Here is a 17,663-nt window from a genome sequence, read left to right as displayed (position 1 = left end):
AAGACCTGCACACTGAAAACCATAGACATTGATGACAGAAACTGAAGAAGAACATGGAAAGATAGTCCACGTTCATGGGAGAAGTATTAATGTTAAGATGTCCGTATTGAGCTATAGGTTCCATGGCGCCCAGGCCGGTTTGGTTCAGTGGACAGTGTCAGCCTCAGACGGAAGGGTCACAGGTGCAATGCTGGTCGGGGGCATGCACCTCGGCTGGAGGCTCAAACTCCAATTGATGTGTCTCTCTGTCTCTCCCCCCCTTCCACTCTCTCTCTAAAAACATATATATATGTATATTAACGGCCTGGCCGGTGTAGTTCAGTGGTTGAGCATTGACCTATGAACCAGGAGGTCACGGTTCAATTCCTGGTCAGGGCACATGCCCAGGTTGCGGGTTTGATCCCCAGTGTGGCAGCCAATCAGTGATTCTCTCTCATCATTCATGTTGCTGTCTCATTCTCCTGCTCCCTTCCTCTCTGGAATTAATAAAGTTATATTTTAAAAATTAAGTTAAATAAATTAATGGAAGAATGTCCTCGGGTGAGGGTTAACAAAAAAAATAAACAAAACAAAACTTCAATGGCAATTTTGACAGAAAGGAAAAAGTAATTCTAAAATTCTTATAGAACCACGAAGACCCCAAAGAGTCCAAGTAACCCTGAGACAGAGGAACAACGCTGGAGGCATCACACGTCCGGACCGCTAGTCACACGGCAGAGCTGTCCTGTCAAAGCGGTGTGACGCCGGCATAAAACAGACGCTCTGGCCGAGAGAACAGAGGAGACAGGAGACAAGAAATCAAACCCCCCACACACACAGTGCCCAGTGACGAGCAGCCACAGCCACGCCCGGGAGGACGGGCTCCCAGTCCGCGGTGCCGGCCGCGCGAACATCGAGCCGCGTAAAGAGCCACGCAGCTCTGAGGGAAACGCGGGACGGAGCTCCTGCCGCTCATCGTGTCAGTCTCTTGGACGTGACACCAAGCACACAGGCAACAAAAGCAACGATGACCCAGTGGGACCGCACGCAGCGAACAGCTCCTACACGGCAGCGGAGCCGGCAGCAGGACGCAAGGCCGGGGCAGAGCTGCAAACCGCATCCCGACAGGGTTAGCGCCCTATGTCCACGAGGAGCCTGTAGCTCAGCAGAAGAACAGGGCCGATTGAGAACGGGCAAAGGAGCTGAGAAACGCCCCAAAGAGCACACGCGGCCCCCGGTACCTGGAAAGGCGCTCAGCACGCCCGGCAGCCGGAGACCTAAGCCACAGCCACAGCGCGCCTGTCAGGAAGGCCACCGAGGACAGGCAACACCACAGGTGCTGGCGGGCCGCGGCGGCGCTGCGGGAGGGGATGTAAAGGGAGCAGCCACTACGGGAACTAAAATTAGAACAGAGCCATATGGCCCACGATCCCGCTCTGGGAATATGTCCAAAGGAAATAAAACCTGCATCTCGAAGAAACAGCCGCGCCCCTGCTCCCTGCAGCCTGCCTCCCAGGAGCCACGACACGGAAGCGCCCGTGCTGCCCGGCAGACCGGGAGGCGGTGTGGCCCCTGCCAGGGCGCACTGCGGAGCCTTAGAGAAGCAGATGCTGCCACTGGCGGCAACACGGCGGGACAGGGAGGACGCGATGCTAAGGAGACAGCCGACCCAGAAAGAAAACCACCTCAGGACGCCACTGCTCTCCGACAGCCTGCGGAGCCCACGGACACAGCAGCGCGGTGGCTGAGAGGGCAGGGGGGTGCGGGAGCGAGAGGGTTAGGGCAGAGCGCACACTCCCGGGGGGCGGGGGAGCAGGCCCGCCCGGGACCTCAGGTGCAGCAGGACAACGACAGCTAATCGCAGGGATTGCATCTCGAACTGGCAAGAAAGGAGCTCTTCAAGGTCCCCGTAGAGACGGAGGAGCCAGGTGGGCGGTGGCTGTGGGAATCAGGCGGCGCGTGTCCGTCTCGCTGTGTGTGCACGTGGCCGTGAGACGCCCCAGGACAGCCTCCACGCACACGGTCCCACGCGTCACTCACACCCGTCGAGCTGGTGCCTGGTCTCTGCCCGCGTCACCACCTCGCCTGCTGGACACCGTGCGCCCTTCTGTGAAGCTGGAGAACTAAACGAGGGGCACCTGAGGGCCTGGCCGCCCATGTGAGGGCCTGGCCGCCGGCGGCTCACCCCCCCCCCCGCCCCGCCCGAGGCCACCGCAAAGCCCTCCCTCAGCCTCGCCTCTGCCCAGGTCCCGGAGCCGCTGTGTCGCTGGGTGCTGAGCAGGCCACCCGCCCACGTCACACAGTGTGCCCGCGCACAGCATCCCGGGGCCCGGGCCACTCCCTTCCCGTTCGCCCGCTTAGTAGGTGGCTCCATTTGAACTGACGGAGTTCCACTTTGCTCCGTGGGTGCCCTCCCAGGAGCCCCCCCCAGAGGAACGCCTTCAGGAGGGGCCAGGGAATGGGCTCTGGCCGGTGGGCGCCTGGGGTGGGAGAGCAGCCGGCTCTGGAGGGAGACGCTGCTCTGGACGCTCACTGGGCGGGGGACATGGGAGCACGATGCTGCCCGCTTTTCCCTAAGCTCCTTCCGATCGCTGCAGCCTGAAACCGGGCTCCCCCCAGACCTCCCGCAGCCAGCAGCGCTGTCATCTGTTTTAATTAAATAAATTGGGAAACAAACCAGGCTGGGATGCGACTCAGGCGGCGTGCGCTGCATAGCGATGCCCCGTCAGCACAGGAGGGCTCGGGACGCTGCTCCCGACATCAGCACTTGATTAAACGGAATAAATAAAACCGGGCCAAGCGGCCCAGGCTGCACAGACGGCGCTGGGATCTCCCGGCTCATCCACTTGGTTTTACTCAAATGTGTCTGCCGAGTCAAACCTGTTCCATTAGGGCCGACCAGCAGCGCCACCCGGAGGCCCTGCTCTCTGCTGAGAGGCTCTGCCCTCCCGGGGCCGCATGTGGCTCCCGTGGTCCGAGGGGCGGGTCACGCAGCAGCCCCGAGGGAGGCGGGCCTGGCCGTCCTGCGCCTCACCCAGCAGCAGGTCCCAGAACACACGGACAGGGCTGTGCCCTCGACAGCTGCGCCCAGTCCAGTCCCCGTTTAGTCGGTGAGTCTTACTGGCCCGCAGGCGGCTCCCAGATGCAGCTGAGAGCTGAGTGGCCCGGCTGAGACCGTGGGGCCGCCCGGCCCACAGTATTTCCCGTCTGGCCCCTCACGGGAGAAGCTGCTGGCCCTGCATGAGGTGAACAGGAGCTTAGACGTGAGGGACGCTGGGAGAGGCCATGGGGGAGAGAGGGGCAGAGAAACGCGGTGAGAGAGAACAGAGAGGGGCGAGGCTATAGACGGACATGAAGAGAGAGCAGAGAGGAAGCGAGGAAGGAGGGAAGACCATTGGGGAAGGAGAAAAGAAAAGGCGGAGGTGGGGAGAGAGAGAAAAGCTGGTGTCCCCACCTCCATCAGCACAGCTGGAGTTCCCACGGGGCCAGTGACAATCCCTCCCTCCGAGGCCCTGGGCCCTGCCTTTCGGATAGTGACGTGCCAGGCGTGAGAGGGAGCCGTGGCGGCGGGGTCTCCCTGCAGGCCCCCCACCCCCCGCGCGAGTGCCCAGATGTTCGCATTCGGGCACGAGTGACGGATGAGCTGGCTGGGAGGCACTATGGCTCCACTAGCAAATGAGTCCGCGCAGGCACATGATTTTACTGTGTCAAACCCGGTGCTCAGCTAATGGGCTGCTCGCAGCGCCGAGCGCTCAGCTCTCCAGGTGGGGGCCGTGCTCAGAGGCTGGCACGCAGCTCTGCTTACTGACCAGGAAGAGGACAGGCCCTCCTGGGGCTGCAGTCCAGCATGTGGCCGAGTGACCTGGGGGTGAGGACAAAGCCGGGGCACCTCCCAGTCTGTCCCTTCCTTGGGGCTGCAGGGCTGGGCGGGACTGGGCGACCTGTGCAGGGGTCCACCTGCCCCAGGAGCTGCAGGCCTAGAGCCTGGTGATGGGGCGGCACCCAGGGCCTGGGAGGAAGGTTCAGGGCTGCTGCTGGAGCGCAGCTGCCCCCGCGGACACTGGTGTTCCAGGGACAGGCCTGTGCCCGCCGAGTTGGAGGCCTGGCCTCAGTCCCCTCGGCTGCAACGGGGAGCAGCCCTGCCCTGGGCAGAGGCCCAAGGCCGAGGGTCAGCCCAGGTGGCCACAGCGTGGCTGGTGCCTCGTGGAGCAAGGCCGCCTCGCTAGGCATCTGTGTGGCTGTGAGGTGCTGGGCCCGAGAGGCCTGGACAGAGGGCCGGCCCTGGCCCGGAGGGCTGCACACTGCAGGGCCGCGTGAGGCCGCCCCACTGCTCAGGCCGCAGGTGCACAGGGATGAGGGGAGCACTTCCCGCACCCTTCTCCTCGAGAGGAAGTGCCCTGCACTGGCTGCCACAGGCCGGGCCTCTGACTCGACCCTGGGTCCTAGCCTGGCCAGCAGCCCTGACAGCAGCGCCCCCTGCAGACCCTGCACGGGCATCGCCACCCAGCCTACCCAGACCCCCATACCATCCCAAATCCCGCCCTGCCCTCGAGATGCACCAGGTGGCCCCCCACCCGCTGCAGCTTTTCCCCAGGGGAGCACTCGGCACTGGGCAGACCAGTCACAGGCCCACCAGAGGCCGTGCAGGGCCCACGGGTCCTCGTTGGTTGGGAGCAGTCAGGTCAGCCGAGAAGGGGGGAGAGGGAGGGGCAGCAGCAGGAGGCCAGGGGAGAGGAGGAAGGAGGGGAGAGTGCAAGGGCGTGGGGGGGAGGGGGAGGATGAGGCCCTCCCAGCCCAGGTCCCAGGGAGCCTTGGAGAGGAGAGCGGTCCTGGCCTGCACAGGAGGAAGAGCCCCATCCCGTCCTGTCCGTCCCCTTCCTTTCCGGGGGCTCCCTGGGTACACCCCAGTCCCACCCTGGCCAGAGAGCAGGATGGGTGGCTCTGTCTGCTGCCCCCTGGTGGAGGCCAGGAGGTGTGCAGCTGTCAGCAGGAGTGGCCGGCCTCTGGGCAGAGCTCCAGGTCTGATGCCCTGGGAGCACTAAGTGCTGCCACTACCTCTATTCCCTCAGGGGGCACAGCGGCCGTTTGCAACACCTGGAGGCAGTCAGCCTCTCCTCTCAGGGGCTGGCCCTCCAAAGGCCAGGAGGCAGTGCCCGCTGGCCCAGCCCAGGAGTGCCTGGCTCCCACCATGTGCCCTGGGCCTCCCAGACAGCACTCAGGCCTGGGGGTCGCTTATGGAAGTAAAGGGGGTCTGCTGTGCAGAATAGGGTTCGAAGGAGGGTGTATGGGCAAGGACCCACCGCCCTGTCCCGCAGACCCCAGAGGCCAAGAGCCAGGGCCCTCGCTGCCCTGGCCATGAGCGCCCCTGCTGGGAGGGCCGCACACCAGTGTCCAGAGCACTGAGGCTGCTCCTGGGTGACCTGCCCCAGGGAGGGAGGGCTTTAGGGAGCAGGAGCTGCGGGCCAGGATCTCCATCACAACGAAAACCTGGGGGCAGGGTGGCCTGGGCGGAGGGGAGGAGCCAGCACGGGGCCGGCCTGCTCGGGAGGACCCATCAGCACGTGTCCAGGAGGAAGGGGGAGTGACAGGGGCCCCAGTGTGGATGGCGCGTGCGCCCGTGGCTGTGGCCGAGCAGAGCAGAACACGGCAGGCGTGGTGGTGGAGCCAGCCGAGCCTGGCCCCCCGCCTCCCCCCGGGTCCCCCCTCTGCTCCAGGAGGCGAGGGAAGGCTTGGTGACCGATGCTGACCACGGCAGTCGGAGACTTTCTCTGCCCAACTGGACCGTCCAGGCAAACCAGGCTGCGTCCCCGTGAGGCGGGCCTGGAGAAGTGGAGACGGCGGAGGCGGCCCAGCGCCAGCTGCCTCAGGCCCCCAAGGGGAGGGCTAGGCCCCGCTGACAGCCTCAGGCTGTGGCAGGTGTGAGCCGGGGACCACGCTGGGCAGTGAGCTCCGAGGACACTGCCAGCCCTTGTCACTCGACATCCAGACACCTGAACACAGGGCCCTGGAGGGGCGGGCGGGGGGCAGACAGGGGAGCCCTCCGCGTGGAAACGCCAGAGCCCGCCCTGCGCACCTCCTGCCCGCACGTATGGAGGCCGTGCGCTAGGAGGAGGGTCTGCGGGGCTGTCCCAGCACAGCCTCCCGGGCCTCCTCGCGGGCACAGAGCCAGAGGGGCCGCACACTCACCTCCATCTCCGAGCTGTGGGCGTGCACTTTCTGCACCATGTCCTCGGCCTCGCGCATCCGTCGGGTCAGCTGGGGCGAGTACTCGGCCGGGGTCAGCTCGCTGTCGTAGGACCCCAGGATGGCACGCATGCCATCCCGCTCCTGTGGACACACAGGGCAGGGGTCAGGCCAACAGGGCAGGGGCTGGGACGTGACGTGGAGGGACAGGGTGAGGGAAGACACCCCGCGAGCAGGAGGATGGCCGGGATCAGGTGGGCCCCGCACAGCTCCTCAGAGTCCACGGACACAGCAGCTCTGGCTCACGCGGGCCCGATGGAGCCCACCCCGGCCAGTGCCAGGGAGCTGGGCTGTGTGGTCTGGTGCTCACTCTGACTACCTGGACATGGGCTGCAGGGGTCAGAGACCCACAGACCGCTGTCTGCTGCGTCCCCAGCCAGGCAGAAGGTCTCCACGGTCACAGCCAGGGCCCTGCCTAGTGTGACTTCCCACGTCTCCTCAATGAGGCCCAGTTCTTTGCCTCCTGTGACCCCTGACCTTTGGCCCAGTAACACAGCCAGATTCCCAGGAGGGAGAGAGCCCCATAAGCAGGGAAGCAGCAGGCACCCAGATGGACCGAGAAGCCGACATGCTCCCATCTGCCCAGAGCGCTCCGAAGGGTCCCGGATCCCCGCGGGAACGGCCTTGGGGCCTCACGCACAGGGCCCCGATGGCCACACCCCAGGCTGCAGGAGCGACCCTGCGCCAGCCTCCGCCCAGGCCAGCACAGCCCGGGAAGGAGACCCACGGCCCGCGCTCATTCCGTCTCAGCTCCTGGTCCTTGAGGTGGTGATCGGCAGGTCTCCACGCACAGCTGGGAGGTCAATACCAGCCCAGGGGAGGCCCATGCCACGGCCACAGAGCCGTCTCCTCCACGTGGGCAGGCAGCCCTCTCCGTGGACGGCGCACCCCCTTCCCGCAGGCTGAGTCTGGAGGCTGGGGGGACAGCTGCTGGGAGGGCTGGTCCAGCCCTCCTGTCCCGCCCCCAGGGCAGGATGCAGGGACAGCTGGCACCAGCCCTGGTCACAGGCAAATGCAGAGCCCTGGGGCAAGGCCCCGAGCCGCCCCCAGGCACGGGGCGAGGCCCCCTCCCCTCTCCCCTGCTCCAGCCCCCCAGCCGCCTCAGGTGTGAGTGGAGGCGGGTGAGGCCGCGGAGCCCTGCGTGAGCCCAGAGCCGTCCTGTCTCCCGGCCGTCGGCCCGCGCCCACTCTCCCCATGGCCTCTGACTCAGCCGCCACCCAGCATGGACTTCATAATTAGTTGATGACAAAAAATTCAATAAGTGAGAAATTAAAGTTACAAATCCAGCTGGAACTGGTCACATATCCGTGGAAAATTTGTTTCCACAGGAAGGTTTATCAAGTGTCATAATTTTATTGAAATCCTCTATCTTCCCACTGACTTTTATGGTTCTGAGCTGGTTACCAAGCCGCACGCCAGGGCCGGGGAGGGGTTTCCTTTCATAAACACGCTGTAATCACGCTGTTATTGACCATAAATCCCACCCGCGCCTGCCTCTCGGTTCCAGCGCAGCCTCGCCGTGGCCAGCAGAGAGGAAACTGTAAAATGGAAAGCTGCTGTTTGTACCTTTCAGAGAAATTGTTTGGTTGCTGAACTGTGCTGTTTGATTGGATAACGACTTTTTAACGGCTGATCCCACTTGTGGGGCGTTTGCTTCGTTTCCACTCGAGCAAGTGTGGCGACTAACCACTGCGCAGCCAGCGCCGGCTGCGGGGACGCGAGGACACTCGCCCCAGAAGCCCCAACAGGACGCGTTTCCCGGCGCCTCCCGGTGCCGAGCAGGCCTGCTTGGAAGCAGTCATGTTTGCCTGCCACGTAATTAACGCAACGCAGAGCACTGAAGAGCATCACACACAGGAAATGAACTAGGACTTGGGGGGAGGGTGGCAGAGGAGGGCGCCCAGACCACAGCCTGGCACACAGGCTGCTCGCCCCCCTTCCACCAGGGGCCAGAGAGGGGTGCCGGGCAGCAGAGGGTCTGCACAAGCTGTGGGGCACCCAGCAGGCCCTGCACACCCAGCACTCTTGGTCTCCAGAAAGGGGTCTCCAGCCAGTGCCCGACTCGGGGACGAGGGTGGGCCACTTCCTGGAGTCGGCGGCTGAGTCCAGCCTTGAGCACCCTGGCCTGGCTGACAGACTCGGATGGGCAGCCCAAGGCCTCGCCCAGACACAGTCTTCCTGCCCACCTGCCTTCTGCCTTCAGCTCTGCGCTTACAAATGCAGCAGGTCAGTACACGGCCAGGTGAGGCCTGCAAGCTCTGGATCCCGCCCAGTAAGAGCCCAGCCCCGAGGGCGGCAGAAATGAAAGGTCTTGGCGAATCGATGCTTCCTGCGGGCACTGGGCGAGGGAAGAGCCTGGGCGGGCTGGCAGGTGTGGAGGAGCACCCAGCAGAGCGGGTGGGAATTACGAGCAGGTCCAGGCCAGTTTTCTGGGGAAGAAACTGCGGCTCACAGCTGCCAAGTCCAGGAACGACAGGCACTGGCCAGCCAATGACCAGTAAGTGGCCCAGCCCTGCAGCCGAGGCCCAACCTGGGCAGCCCGAGCATGGAGCGGGCAGGCGATGACCGTCCCGAACACGCGAGCTCAGCGACCAACAAGGGGGCACGAACATGCCACCAGCTGCCGGGGCCAGGGGCCGGTGGGCGGGAGTCCCGGCAGGAGAAGGTGGTGACAAACCAGGCTCCCGTGATGACGCGGGAAGCCCTGTCCTGGACACACCCGCCTCCCGTCTGTCCCTCAAGATGCTGAGCCCGCCCTCGCCTCAGGTCAGCTTTACTGGCCCCTCTTCCGGAAACTTCTCCCCCAGCCCCGCTCACTTTGGGCATCGTCCGCCTTTCCTTCTACAACCCCAGCCCGGGAGGGAGGCCTCTGACTGACTCCACCACGTGCCCCGCCTGGCGCTGCCCAGTGCACGGGACGCAGGGAGGGCGGGCTTCCTGCCGTCGGGGCACAGGCTCCTCAGAGGCCGGCTTGAGAGCAGAGCGGGAGAGCTCCTGCTCGTGGGCTCACGTCAGCCCTTCTCAGGCCGAGAAAAGCTCGTGTAACTTGAACCTGGTCCCAGCACGGAGACCCAGTGCCGGCTCGCAGTGGGCGGCGAGTGCAGGCCTCCCCTCTGAGCGTGGAGAGGGTCCGCGGGGAAGGCTGGGCGCCGAGGGTGCCAGGGGCTTCGGGAAGCCTCGAGCTGGGCTTCCCGCTGGCACGGTGGGGAAGGGCCCGATGAGAGGGAGCGGCGGGGCCAGCACCCGGCCCCTCACAGGAGAGCCATGGGCTGACGTGATCTTCAGCAGCTGGTCCTCCGGGAGGTGACTGTGCTGAGCGTTGAAGTGCTGCCCTAAACACGTGGGGGAGTCCCACCCGTGGGGAGACAGACACACACCTGGCACAAGCTGCACCCGCGGGCGAGGGCTCCCCGGCAGTGGTGCTTCTGTGCACCCGGGACAGTGGGGACACAGCCTCTGCCGGGCCTCCTGCTGGCATTTGCGAGACACTCCTGAGGACAGGCTCCTTCCCCAGGAGCACCCGCCTCTTCAGCCTCAGGCCTCGGCGTGGGAGGGGCAGAGGAGGGGAGCAGGGGGGCTGAGGACAAGGCCAGGAGCCACAGCGCCCAGGGCCGCGCAGGGAGGGCACTGCCTCGAGGAGGCGTGGAGCCCACGGAGAGCCGGGCCCTGAGGGAGGCCGCGTCCCCACAGGAGGGCGAATGAGAGGAGGCGGCCTCCTGGAGGACCAGTGGGCACAGGTGGGCGCAAGTGCCCAGGCCCGCTCCCAAGTCAGAAACAGGCTGGGCCCCAATCCTGGCTTCACACTGACACGCTGTGTGACCTCAGGAGAAACGCTCAGCCCCTCTGAGCCTCAGAGTGCCCGACGGTGGAGGGGGGAGCGCAGAACCCTCAGGGTCGCCATGCAGGTCACACACAGGAGGCAGCGCGGCCACTGCGGGCCCCTGGTCCTTCCCACAGCATTGCTCTTCTAGCTGGACAGTGGCCAGGACGGGCAGCAGGAGGTCAGGGGAAGGCCAGCCGCTCCGCTCCACTGCCCAGCACCCCCACTTCAGAAGGCCCCTCAGTAATTCACAACCCACTCCTCCGGGGAAGAAAGAGCAAGATGAAGGGCCTGCCAAGGTCCCAGAGCCACGAGCATCCCGGCCCGCCTGGTGCCCTCCTGTGTGCTGGCAGCACCGGTGAGCGCCGAGGCCCGTGGCTCCCACCCCCACCTGTGCGCTCCTGCCCCCCCCCCCCCCCCCGCCTCCCCGCCACAGCTGCGGGCCTGACTCACTCTCCTGCTGCCCGGGAGCCTGAGCTGGGGTGGGAGGAGTCCCCAGGGGCCCTTCCCACATTCTCCGGCTCCACAGGTCCACTACCTCCACTCCACTCAGTCACTCCACACTGCTTTCCCCCCCAAAATGTTTTTATTGATTTCAGAGAGAAGAAGGGAGAGGCGGCGGCGTGGGCTAGCTCTCTGAGGCCCAGCGCTGCGCTCCCGGGACACAGCACCGCCCTGTGTGAAACGCCAAAGGCACTGGGGAAGGGGCTTGAAGTCGGGGCCTCTCGACAGCTGTCAGCCGCCTACACGCAGCTGAGCAGGAAACAGCCAGCCCGCAGGCCCTCTGCTGCGCACACTGACCCAGGCCCTCGGCCACACGGGCTCGGCCAGGAGACCGGGAGGCCCGGGCTGCGGATCGGGAGGGAGGAGAGGAGGGCGGTGCGGGGCCTGGGAAGGGGCGCCCGGAGCCTCTGAGCAGGCAGAGATGAGGGGGTGACCTGGGAGCCAAGCTTACAGTGAGATGCAGGAGCCGGGAGGACGGGCAGGAAAGAACCCCGCCCCCAGCCCGGAGGCCAGCTGTGAGCACTGGGAAGCCCCCCTCACAGGCCCAGGGGGAGGGGCACGGGGTGATGGGGGCCCCCCCACCCTCCACATCCCCACGCGCAGGAAAGCTGAGACGGCAGTTCCAGGCCAGGCTGGAGGGAAATGACGGGAGCTCACTGGTGAAAAGGCCGCTCAGTAGATGGCGAGTGACTCAGGAGTAACTTCCACAGAAGCAATTCCATTACCTTCCGCACAGCAGCGTGAATACAGCGCACCAAGTGCATTTCCCGCTTGGCTTCCCCACGGAGATAAGGCTGACTCCACCTGCTCACGCGGTACCATCAGAGGCAGGGCCCGAGGTCACCCCCAGGCAGCCTCCCCTCGGAAAGCACAGGGGCCTGGGACCCATGCCTGTCCTCCCAGAGCGCACTGAGGACAGGTTTCTGCTGACTTTGGAGAGAGTGGGAGGGATGGAGGGAGAGTGAGAAGGAGAGAGACACATAGACTGGTTGCCTTCTGCATGCACCTTGACCCAGGCCAAGGTCAAACTGCCAACCCAGGTACATGCCCTTGACCAGAAATCGAACCCAGGACCCTCCAGTGCACAGGCCGATGCTCTAACCACCCAGCAGCCAGCCAGAGAGAAGTGTTGAAGCTCTCCTAATGAGCTGGCCCGTGGTAACGAGCACCGGAAAGGAGAGGAAGAGAAGGAGGGAGGGAGGGAGGGAGGAAGAGAGAGAGAGAGAGAGAGAGAGAGAGAGAGAGAGAGAGAGAGAGAGAAACATTGATCACTTGCCTCCCATACGCGCCCCAACCAGGGACTGAACTTACAACCTGGCTGTGTGCCCTGCCTGGGAACCGAACCGCCCCCTTTTGGTGAACGGGACGACTCCAAATGCCCAGCCACCAGGCCAGGGCCAGTGACGGAGCTTTCAACCCAGCGACCCTCCCAGTGAGTGAGGAGAGAGGCCCCGGCCCCAGGTCATGCCACACCCCAAGGGCTCTGCTCCCAGCGGCTTTCTTGGAGCCTCGGCCCCTCTGCCGTCCATGGCTGCGCTGTGCCTGGTCCTCCGGCTGAGACCGCATCCCTGCCTGTCTCCCAAGACCGCCTTGCCTGCTCTGCTGTATTTCCACTGCCCGCATTTCTGTCAGCCTCCTTACAGAGACCTTGCGGCCAACCCAGCCCGTCTCCTGTTGGCTGAGCTCATTTCCGCTGGGCTCCCAGGCCCAGAGCAGCCCTGTAAGGGCACAGGCCACGGACCGGCGGGGCTGGCGTCCGGAGCTGGCGCTGTCCTCCCTGCAGGGCCGCAGGCGGGGAGGCAGCCCTGGCACCTGTCCTGCGCCCACACGGGGCGCCCGGTGCAGAGAGCAGGCTGGTCCCCGCGGCCCCACAGGCACCGCTGTGAGTCACTGAGGCCCGGTGGCCTGACTTCCTGTGTCATCCCCCACCACCCACCTACGTGCAGCCGGAGGGTGGGACGGCTGTGCTTCTCCCCAGCAATCCGTGTTCTTACAACTCCACCTCCTGATAAAAAGCTCTACGACACCTACTGTGGAGGAGTGGGAATCAATTGAGATTTCCTGAAGCAATTTCCCTTTGCTTTCACACGGCTCCGTTACAGATCCATCTCATTTATGGAGGTTGTGTAATGCATCCCCCAGCATCCACTCCTCACAGCAGGGCCCCACCCGCCGACAGCGTGGGGTGCTGCGGGGAGCGGGCCTTCGGCCTGATGCTCAAGCAGGGAAGGGGCGGGCCACCCGGGCATCGCCGCCAGTCCCCACACCAACAGTGTCCTACAGACAGGACGCTGCGGCCCGAGGGAAGAGGAGACTCCTGCCTCTCCACAGGGACGACCGACCGCAGCAGCTGGTCCCGATGCCACGGCTTCGCGGGAGGACGATCTCCAAATCCTCCCGGTGAATTTACTGAAAAACCGCGTGTGAGAGGATGCAGTTCAACACGTGTGGCTCGAGGGTCCGCGGTCAATGACTAACCCTCTCTCGGCCTCAGCTCACGCCCCAGGTGCGTAAGGTCACCGTGCAGGACGCTGAGGCTCACTGTGCCTACTTCCCATTCGGCCTCGGGTCACTATGACTAGTCTCACCTCCTTGGAGTGGCCTCCACTCACTAAAAACAAAACACCCGTTATTGCAACTGCACCCCCATCGGTACCTGGGGCTTTCCCAGGCTGCAGGGCGGGTGGGGAGGGGGGACAGGAGCCTCAGCGGTGCCCCAGGGCGGGGCCTGCTGGGGGCGAGGGTCCCAACACACTCCGCTCCCCTCTCTGGCCACTACCAGCTTCACACTCACTCGCGATTCTCTGCCTGATTCTCTGCCTGTTCCACGCAAGGCCAGCTCCACAGGCAGGTGAGACATATCCTTCGCCCTCTGCCCCTCTTCCTTGTCAGACACCCAGTACCTGGCCAGGGAAGATGGTAAACGTCTTTGCTATCACAGCCCTGGGAGGAAGGTCGTGTGCCTCGGCCCGTCCAGGCCCCTCGGGGCGGAGGGCACGGGACAGGAACAGACGGTTCCCTCTGTGTCAGCCTCCTCTGTGTCAGCCTCGCACCGCAGGGCCCGCCCGCGCAGCAGCCCCGAGGGCACTGGGAGGCGGCAAGGCCTCTCCTGCGTCCTGGCTTCTCCAGGCCCTTCCCAGCCTGCAGGGTGGGGCAGGGGGGTTGCAGGTGCGTCCCCTGGCCCACAGCCCCCCGACTGCTGAAGTACCATACTCCCGCCTGGAGCCCTCAACCTCGGCCCTCTGCCACCACTAAGGCTGAGGGGGCAGGGCTAGAGCCGCGGGCGTCCGCGGCCAAGGACACAGCCTGCTCCTCACAGCAGCCTCCTGCAGACCTGACAGGCCGCTCACTCAGTGTCCCCCCTTCAGGGCTCCGCGGCCTGTGGGAGCAGGACTGGGCTCAGCGCCTCCCTGAGGAGGAGAGGAGGAGGAAGCTGCTGGTAACGGGGAGGGCTCCGTGCGGGACACCTGCCACCAGGGGGCACAGGTAGGGCTCCGTGCGGGAGAGTAAAAGGGCCAGTGCCCCGACAGCAGCTGGGCGGTGAGCACAGACTCGACAGGAGCCGCTCCCAAACCAAAAGCAAACAGCCGCACGCACCCTGGCCCCGCAGGGCTGCTGGCCCCTCACCTCCAAGTCTGAACAAGACGGCAGCTCACCCCGTGCTGCCCCCTGGGTCCCAGGGCTCCAGCCTTGCCCTCCAAGCCCGTGTTGTCTGCAGGGGCGGCCAGGGTCTGGGTGCTGAGCTCCCTCTCCTTGCCTCCCGGACACAGAAGTCTCGGCTGCTCTTCAAAAATCACCCGCAGCTCCTTCAGTTACTGGCCTCGTCGAGGTCCCGGGCACTGTGCCAGGTGCCACCCTAAGCACCTAAACTGGTGCCCAGCACAGCTCCTGGCTCATGAGCGACATTCAACAGGTGTGAGTGACAGCAGATGGGGACGGGCTGGAAGGTCTCTATGCATGACGGTCACTCAGCCCTCCCTCCGCCTGAGGAAGGGGGACTCCGTCAGGTTACAACGATGCCACTTCCACCACGGTAGCCCCAGGGGGGACGGGGCTGAAGGAGAAGCATGTGGTGCCCACCCTCCCTGCCCACCTGCCGCCAGCCCCACCCAGCAGAGGTCGGTGCCGGGAGGGGTCTGCATTCCTGAGGACACACACCTGACACCGGGTCCAAGGCCCAGGCACTGCACCTGAAGCGCCCCCCCCCCCCCCCCCAATGGCACGCATCCCTCCAGGACCCATCCGCAGTGCCTGTGCCTCCGGACGCGGAGCCGAGGGCAGAGAAGCCGTCACCTTCACAGGACAGGCGCGGGGACAGCTTGCCTGGCAAGTCCGCTCCCGGCCCCTGCCTCCTCCTTGTTTACAAGATTGCTTATGCGGAGACATCGCCATGCATAATGCATCCAATTACACGGCCAAGACGCAGCCTTCGCAGAGAAGATTCAAGTCAGCCGCACAGACAGCTCAGAAAGTGTTTTTAAAAGCCTGAGCCCTGACTTGGAGAAGTGTCTGACTCCCGCCTCCGCTGTCCACGGGACGCAGTGTGAGCACACAGAACGGCGCTCACCTCGCCCCGTTTCCCGCGTGGTGACGGCCTGGAGCTGACACCTTGCTCCCTCTCAGTGGCAGGGCCCGATTAGCATGTAAATAGCTGGCAGATAGGAGAAATGAAAGCAAGGAAGCTCTTTAATTAACTTTAATCCTCTGAAGCCCACGCAGCAGTGGCTCTGACAGCTCTCCAGCCCTCCTCGGGGTCCCCCCACCCCCGGGGCCTGGGGAGGCCTGAGGGGGGCTGGAGAGGGCCAGCGGCAAAGTGACATTTGAGTGTCCAACCCACCACGTGCTGTGTGTGACTGTCACCTGGGACTGGGATGCTCTCGCAGCCAGGCCAGGCGGGCAGCTGGGTTCCCACCTGCTGAGCATGTCCTGGTCGCAGCGTCCTCACAGACAGCCCTGCACGTGGGTCCCGGCCTTGTCCTTGCACAGAGGGGCCACTCCACCTGCAGGCGGCGGGGCCCAGCGAGCTCTGGGCCAGGCCTGGCTCTTTCCTGATCGGCAGCACCTACCCAGCCAGATGGCAGCAGTGCGGAGTCCATGGTGGCTGAGCCCAGAGCCACAAGGCCCAGGCCGGCCACTGACAGCGCAGCATGCCCCGCTCTGCAGCAGCACAGGCCGCAAGCGGTGGGCTGCGAGTGCCGTGGGACAGCCCAGCTTCCTGCATGCCCCCGAGAGCAGGCAGGGCCCTGGGGCACGACCCTGGCCACAGCTGGCAGGGAGCCGTGCGAGAGCCGTGGGGAGGCGGATGTCCAGGCCGGCGAAGGGAAATGACCGAAGCGCATCTGCCGGCTGTTCTAAGGAGGTGCTTCTGTTGGCTCATGGGCGCTCACTCAGCCTGCCCGCCATGAGGAGGTGCCACCCCCCTTTTCTCCGCAGAGCATCCCAGAGCCGGATGCACGAGGCGGTGACAATGGGGGTGGATTTGAGTGTTGCACTGTGGCCCCAGCCACTACAGGGTTTCAGGTTGGACCATGTGAGGACTGAGACACCAAAGAGAAGCCACCTGGGCCTGAGCTGGAAGGAGGAGACGCCGTCAACGCACTGGGAATGGTGCTGTGGACTGTCAAGCCCAGGTCCCTGCTGAGCTTGGCGTGCGGCCTGGGTGACAACGTGGAGGTGTGCCAACGAGCCCAGCAGCAGCAGGCTGGGCGAGGGACGTGCGGGGCACGAGGCGCAGCAGCTCACTGGGCAGCTGGCTCCTGTGTGGGGGGCCCAGTGTGCCCATTCGCTGCTCCTGTGACGCAGGAGGAAGCCAGGCGGGAAGGCTCACAAACACTCGCCTCCGCGTGCAGGGCATGCTCGTTTCCGAGGCGCTGTGCCGTGACTGGCTGAGGGAAGCAGGGGGACGAAGTTGCATCGCTGGGAATTGGCCCGTGCGGCCTGCTCCCCGTCCTCCTGAGTTTCTGGAGGAAGCAGAAGCTTGGCGGGGAGAGCTGTGTGCCCCAAGCCCGAGGCGGGCAGAACCAGAACTGGATCCAAGCCCCCTGGACTGAGCCACTGTCTCCCGGGGCAGAGGGACCCGGAGCCAGGATCTCGGAGGCGCCCACCTTGACCCTGCCCTGTGCAGTCTGCACTGCTCCCCAGGCCCGGGGCTCTGGGGACAGGCCTCTCCGGGCCAGCCATGCTTGCCACCGCAGGCCAGCAAGTCCCGGCTGCCGGCGCTGGAGCCAGCCCAGTGCTCCCGACAGCGATGAGGAGAGGGCTCAGCCCTGGCACTTCCTGCAGAGGGAGAGGCCTCCTGCCCCACGCGTCCCCTTACCACGCCCCAGCACCAGCCGGCCCTGGGCACTCAGAGTGCCATCCTCTCGGGCTCGCGGGGAGTGAGCTGCTCGCACAGACACAGCACGGGAGGGATTGCGACCAGCAATGTCCCTAAGCGGAGGCTGATAAAACCACCACGAGGCTGGGCCGCCTCAGAGCCTCTCCTGGAGCCGGCAGGGCCTCTCTAAGAGCCATGAGACCGCAGGAGCCGGGACAGAGAGCGCCACTTGCTGGGACGGGGGCCTGACTGAATCCGCAGAGGGCAGGGCCATTTGTCACCTGACGCGCTCGCTCCTCAGCCAGACCCCGAGAGGCCGGCTCCAGGTGCTCGGGGAGCACGGACAGACTCAACGAAAACTAAATGCAAACAGTCTCCAGGTCCCGGGAGGCCAGCGCACCCCCAGAGTGCCACGCGCCCTCACGAGCACACGGGGCGCCGGCTCCTGCAGCACAGGGCGGAGCGGGCTGGCTGTCAGCAGGCGGCTCCGGGGGACAGCACCTCCCAGCTGGCAGTGCCCCCACCCGCCCTGGCTGCTTGCCATGCCAAACCCCGGGCCCTGCCTACAATCTGTCTCTGAAAGCCCCAGGCACTTGGACCCAGGGCCCACCCACTGCCCAGACCCTCCAGAGCAGAGGCGCGCTGCGCGAGGTCAGCACTGCAGGGCCCGCTGCTCACAAGCACCTCCTAGTCTGGAAGTAAAGAACTCAGAAGGGGCAACTTCAGGACCTGTCCAAATGCTCCCACCTTCTCTAGAAACCAGACCCCACGCAGGAATGGCGCCTGAGTGCCAGCTTGGGA

General features: G+C 65.0%; 1 protein-coding gene across 3 annotated transcripts in view; it reads right to left on the bottom strand.

Moving 5' to 3' along the window:
* MAD1L1 (mitotic arrest deficient 1 like 1) overlaps positions 1-17,663 on the bottom strand; it is a 160,217-nt gene that overhangs the window by 55,930 nt on the left and 86,624 nt on the right. For all 3 annotated transcript variants that reach the window (XR_013813608.1, XM_079772904.1, XM_079772905.1), the window contains one exon: positions 6,166-6,306. Coding sequence is in view for 2 of the 3 variants with exons in the window: in XM_079772904.1 (XP_079629030.1) it covers positions 6,166-6,306 (141 nt within the window). In the remaining variant the exon portion in view is untranslated. The remainder of the gene's footprint in view (positions 1-6,165; positions 6,307-17,663) is intronic.

The sequence above is a fragment of the Cnephaeus nilssonii genome, assembly GCF_951640355.1.
Source record: "Cnephaeus nilssonii genome assembly, chromosome: 5".
In the NCBI taxonomy this organism is placed as follows: Eukaryota; Metazoa; Chordata; class Mammalia; order Chiroptera; family Vespertilionidae; genus Cnephaeus; species Cnephaeus nilssonii.
This window is presented reverse-complemented; position numbering and strand designations above follow the sequence as displayed.